This window comes from Mastomys coucha, unplaced genomic scaffold (assembly GCF_008632895.1).
Source record: "Mastomys coucha isolate ucsf_1 unplaced genomic scaffold, UCSF_Mcou_1 pScaffold18, whole genome shotgun sequence".
NCBI lineage: Eukaryota > Metazoa > Chordata > Mammalia > Rodentia > Muridae > Mastomys > Mastomys coucha.
This window is the reverse complement of record NW_022196900.1, coordinates 18046416-18052319: the sequence shown is the minus strand read 5'-3', so window position 1 is coordinate 18052319 and position 5904 is coordinate 18046416. Positions and strand designations below refer to the sequence as shown.

General features: G+C 46.5%; 1 protein-coding gene across 9 annotated transcripts in view; it reads left to right on the top strand.

Annotated features, from left to right (window-relative positions):
- Ptpn3 (protein tyrosine phosphatase non-receptor type 3) overlaps positions 1 to 5904 on the top strand; it is a 151882-nt gene that overhangs the window by 64593 nt on the left and 81385 nt on the right. For 8 of the 9 annotated variants that reach the window (XM_031377461.1, XM_031377463.1, XM_031377466.1 and 5 more), the window contains exon 2: positions 3120 to 3274. In XM_031377461.1, the coding sequence (XP_031233321.1) occupies positions 3120 to 3274 (155 nt within the window). Of the gene's footprint in view, positions 1 to 1034; positions 1081 to 3119; positions 3275 to 5904 lie in introns of those variants that run through there. The other variant, XM_031377465.1, reaches the window with a different exon arrangement.

Genomic DNA, 5904 nt, shown 5'->3' with positions numbered 1-5904 from the left:
TTACTAATATTTGAGGTTTCCTGCCCCTAGCTAGTTATAGAACTTTACCTAAGCACCTTGAAGTTATTGCTAGGGACTCAGTGCACAGCTACTGTCGTCTTCTGTACCTAGTGTATGGTCCTTGTTGTCCTAGAAGTTTGATTTTTTTTTTTCCCAGTCTCTAGTCTGCTCTGTCCGCCTTCCCATAGGTGAGTGACACATCTCTCTTCCCACTGCCTAGGTCTTTACCTCTGACCCTGGCCTGGTGTCTGGTGCTATCTCTCTGGGTGTCCCTGCCTTGGTCCCCCAGAGCAGATGGAGCCTGGATGGATAACTTGAGCATCTCCTGGAAGACTAGGAGATGCTTCATTCTTCATGAATTTATTGGTTTACTTAACGTACTTAACAGATTGCCTATCAATGCTGAGTGTCAGAGGCACAGTGAGCAAAACCAGGACCAGACCTTATAGTCCGGTCCTTACAGAACGCATGTAGAATGGTCAGAGAGCTGGGAGCACCCCTTGGGGGAAGGGGAGGCGTGCCCTCCTGCAATCTTCATCTGCATATGCTCTTCCCCTTAACCCCTTAGTCTCACGCTCTCCCTTCCCATGCTGAGTGGCAGTTACCTCAGTACGTCCACAGGATGCTGTGCCTTTGTGTTCAGTTGCAGATCTCTTTATTCTGCCATCCCACTATTGAGCTCTCTACTAAAACCAGTGTAAAGATGGAGGATGGGTGTTGGTGAGGCGGCACAGCAGGCAAAAGCGGCTACCCTCAAGCCTGACAATCTGAGTTCAATCCCTGGAACCCACCACCCACGTGGGAGAAGGAGCCACCTGCCTCCTGCAGGTTGTCCTCTAGTCTCCTCAGGCTCACTGCAGCACATGCACACACAAACACACACAATCTTAAGATGTGAAATAACAACAACGTGGAGAAAAGTCTACACAGCAGCGACCTCTGTTGACCTCTGGCTTCCACTTGCAGGCATTCCCCCGCCCCCGCCCCCCACCTCCATACGGACATACAAAAGCATTCAGGACCATCTAGAAGCAGCCACCAGTCTGTCTTAAACTTTCAGTACCTGGAGTTGTGCTGTAGGTAAGCCATCGTGTCTGGCTTCTTAACATTAAACATTAAGGTAACATTAAAGACAGTCCTGCTTTGCACACAGCAAGGATTCATTTCTCCGCTTGGCTGTGCACAGGCGTATGGTATGAGCATGCCACGATCTGTCCTTTGGCTGATGGAAATTTAGATCCTTTCCCATCTGGTGGTATTATGAGGAATCTTGTACATATATATATCTGAATAAAATGTGGTGTTGTTTTATTGGACACATACCTAGGAATCAGATTGTCTTATCACAGAACGTGTGTGTTCAACTTGGTAGAGATTTTCCCCAGTAGTTTGCCAAAGTAGTTGTGTTAATATATGTTCTTTTTTTTTTTTTTTAAATTTTAAATTTTATATATGTGAGTGCACTGTTGCTGTCTTCAGACACACCAGGAGAGGGCATCAGATCCCATTACAGATGGTTGTGAGCCACCCTGTGGTTGCTGGGAATTGAACTCAGGACCTATAGAAGAGCAGGCAGTGCTCTTAGCCACTAAGGCACCTTTTCAGCCCCAATCTGTGTTCCTTGCAGCAGCTCAGGGAGACGGACAGCTGGGCACCCCCCACACTGCTCTCAGTCTTCCGTCATTGCTCTCAGTCTTCCGTCATTGCTCTCAGTCTTCCGTCATTGCTCTCAGTCTTCCCTCACTGCTCTCAGTCTTCCCTCACTGCTCTCAGTCTTCCCTCACTGCTCTCAGTCTTCCCTCACTGCTCTCAGTCTTCCCTCACTGCTCTCAGTCTTCCCTCACTGCTCTCAGTCTTCCCTCACTGCTCTCAGTCTTCCCTCACTGCTCTCAGTCTTCCCTCACTGCTCTCAGTCTTCCCTCACTGCTCTCAGTCTTCCGTCAGTCCGGCTTTACCTACGTCAGTGGCTCTACTTTGCAGTTCTTTGACAAGCTATTGCCTAAGAACTTCATTTCTTCACATTTTAAAAAAAGAAAATGCTTTGCCTTTGTTTTCGGGATGCCCATGTGCCTGAGTGTGGGTATGTGCATTGCCCTCAGAGGTCGGAAGAGGGCGAGGCATTGGTTCCACCAGAGCTGACTGTTACCAAGCAGTAGTGAGCTGCCTGACCGATAGGTGCTGGGACTAGAACGTTTCCTCTGCAGTTTTATGTGCTCTTAACTGCTGAGCCATCTTTCTAGCCAAAATAAAATAAATCTTAAAAATTTTTTTTTTACAAAGTAGTAGAAGTTTTTAACTTTAATATATACATATATATATGTATATATAACCGGCCATATATATATATATATACACATATATGTACACATACATATATATACATACATACACATACGTATATATCCATATATATGTGTGTATGTGTGTGTGTGTATATATATACATACATACATATATATATATATATATATATATATATATATATATATATATATAAAACCAGGTATGTATATGTGTGTGTTTGTGTGTGTGTATGTGTATATATACACATATATATCTTAATACTTTGCCAAATTTACAAACACCTAAGGTAGGAATTATGCTCTGGGAAATTAGAAGGTACTACCTTGGAGATAACAGGACAAACATAAATAAGCTGTGTGTGTATTTCCTTGCCCTAACATGGTATTACATCTTTGAGCAACAGATTCTACTTAGCAGTGGTTCTCAACCTTCCTAATGCTGTGACCCATGTGTACAGTTCCTTATGTGATAACCCCTAACCATACAACTATTTTCATTGCTGCCTCATAATTATAATTTTGCTACTGTTGTGAATTATAATGTAAAATCTCTGTGTTTTCCAATGGTCTTAGGTGACCACTGTGAACAGGTTGTTTGACACCCTCCCCCAAAGGGGCCACGACCCACAGGTTGAGAACTACCAGCTTAGCGCACCTCAGAAGTCAAAAGTGAAATGCAAAGATGGCTTTGTTACCCTGTTCTCCTACCTCCAGGTTCTGCAGCTGATGCTGTGAGGATTCAGGCCCACCTGTGAGGAGATGTGTAGGGCCTGACTGTCTTTCTGGAAAGCACTGACAGGGTGTCTCCTCTTGCAGGTTACTCCGCGGCCGTTATGACCTCCCGGTTACGTGCGTTGGGTGGAAGAATTAATAATACACGAACCTCCGAATTGCCCAAAGAGAAAACTCGATCCGAGGTCATCTGCAGCATACGCTTTTTAGATGGCTTGGTACAGACCTTTAAAGTTAATGTAAGTTCTCCTTAATTTTTTTTCTTTTTGCCTAAGTCCTCTTAAATAGTTTTTAAGTTCTTGGTTTACAGAATAAAAAGAGATTAGCTAACAAGAAAAACTGGAGCTTTCAAAACTGGTAGGGTGATATGGGGCTGGGCATGGATTTATGCTTCTGTCTCTTCTTAGGGATGTGAACCTGTTGGTGTTTTCCAATTGTTGATGTGTCTGGAATGTCATTCCCTGCCCCGAATTCCCCTTAGGCAGAACTGGTCCTTGAACAAACTATGTTCTGTCCGTGCGTTTATTCGAGCCCACTTAGTGTTTTTAAAAATAGTTAAAAAAAAAAATTTACTAGGATATAAGTGTACTGCTGAAGTGTGAGCCCCTTGAGGACAGGCCGGGTGTCCTGGCATAAGGCTGGGCACGCGGCTGTGCTCTGGGAGATGGTCAGCCTCGTGGGTGGCAGGAGTCCTAAGGATGCTGCCTGGCTCCTGCTCAGAGCCCTTGATCTCAGACCTTCACGTAAACAGCTATGAGAGGCGAGGACAGCAGCTGCCTCAACCGGCTCCACACCCAGCTACCACTTATGCCCAGGACTTCTTGAGTCTCTCAGTCCTAGTGGCATCCACTTCAGCCCCAAGTCACCTGGGCCCCAGTTTTATGTGCCGAGAAAGAGAAAGGTGGTAGAGGAGCCGGGCTGGATGTGATGGTAAAGGCCTGTGATTTGGCACTTGGGAGGTGGACTCCGGAGGAGCAGAAGTTCGAGGTCCGCCTGGGCCTCAAATAAACAAACAAAACTGGGGAGGGGTGACCAGAAAAGGCGAAAGCACTTAAACCTAAATGAAAACTGGCACACCCCTGCTGTAACTGCTCCCCTACCCCACTTCTCCTTCCACAGGGACTAACTATGTAGTCCTGGCTGGCTTCAACTCACTATATAGACTAAGGCTGCCCTAGAAATTGCAAAGATCTGTCTGTCTCTGTTTACTAAAAGTTGAAGACTTGCAGGGTTTTAACCCAGTCATCCCCCATCCCGTCTCTGTCTCTGTCTCTCTATCTCTCTCTGTCTCCCCTCTTTACCCCCATTTCTGTCTCTTTGTCTCCTCACCACCATTGATCTTGGTGCAGGCAAAAAACAATTTTCAGTTCTTCTAAACCGTGGCCAGGGAGCTGTCCCATGCCGTGGATGTGAGAATGTTCTCAGCAGCACACAGGACCCAGTGGTGCAGACAGTGGCAGCGATTAGCAGAGACCCATTTCCCAGCCTTCCTCCCGACTGCCCAGCTCTCTTCTTGACCTGTCTCTAAGGCCATGTTCTGCTCTTCTGAAGATGAGTGTTATTTATTGTATCAAGAAAGAGAAGGGCAAGATATTTCAGGGAGTTACGGTGCCTGCCACCAAGCCTGACAAGCCTTGGGACCCACATGGTGAAAAGCCAGTTCACCTGGAACGGCATGAGCCCTGGGGAGGCGGGGTAGAGCCAGAGATAAGTGAAGTCAGAGAGGTTCCAAGTAGGGATGGGGTGAGAGGCCAGCTGGAGCCTGGGCATGCTGGCTTCTACATGGAGTAATGTAGAGAGCTCTGAATCGCAGCCTGACATGGCCTGACTTAAGGGTCACTCAGTCCGAAGTAGCCAGGGAGGGAGCAGTCCCTGACAGAGATTGTGATGGTGGGCAGAACAGTCTTGAGTGCTTGGTTAGAAGGAGGTACCTGGAAGATAGAATCAGCTGGACCTGCTGGCAGGCTCTCGGTCATGTTTTCCTGGTCTAGTTTGTACTCTCTTTATTTCCTTTCTCCTACTTTGTTTGTTTGTTTATTTATGGTCTCATTGTATATCTATCCCCTGCTGGCCTGGAATTGGATATGTAGACCAGGCTGGCCTCAAACTCACAGAGATCCACCCTGCCTCTGCCTTCGGGATGTTGGAGATGAAAGGTGTGTGCCACCACCCTTGGGATTCTATTTTAATTCCTTTGGGAACTAGAATTGAACAGAACGGACACCTGAATGTTTCTCTAGCTCAGAGGTGAGAGGCTCAATCCAACAAGAAGGCAGGGCTTTGGTGTTGCTGGGACTCCTAGTCAGGTGATCATGCAGCTACTGGTTGATGGGGCGGGTGTGCCAGGCATGTTGCCTCGAAGTGCCTAGTCCTCAGTGCAAGGCCGATGTTGAGAGTGACTTTGCAGGTGTTCAATAAATTAGTTACTAATGACATAATAAGTAATGTAAAAAGTTACATAAACGATATCCCAAAACATTTAAGTAATGATTGCACTGAGAGGATAGCTCTGATGCATTAGGAAAACTGTCTCGTGCTGGATGTGGAGTGCTTGCTTTGCGAGCATAAGGAGTTCGGATCCTCAGCAGATATGGAAAAAGTGGCTGAAGCTACATGCAGCTGTAACCGTGCACTGGGGCTGGGATGGGAAGAGCCCTCGGGCTCACTGAGCAGCCAGTCTGGCTAAAACTGTAAACTTCAGGTTCAGTGAGAAATTCTGTCCCCAAAATGAGGTGAGATGTGATTGAAGATATCTCAGCATCAACTTTTGGCCTCTATACACCCCAGGGGTGAGTGTACCCATAATTGTGCGTGTACACACACACACACACACACACACACACACACACACACACACACACACGCTTGT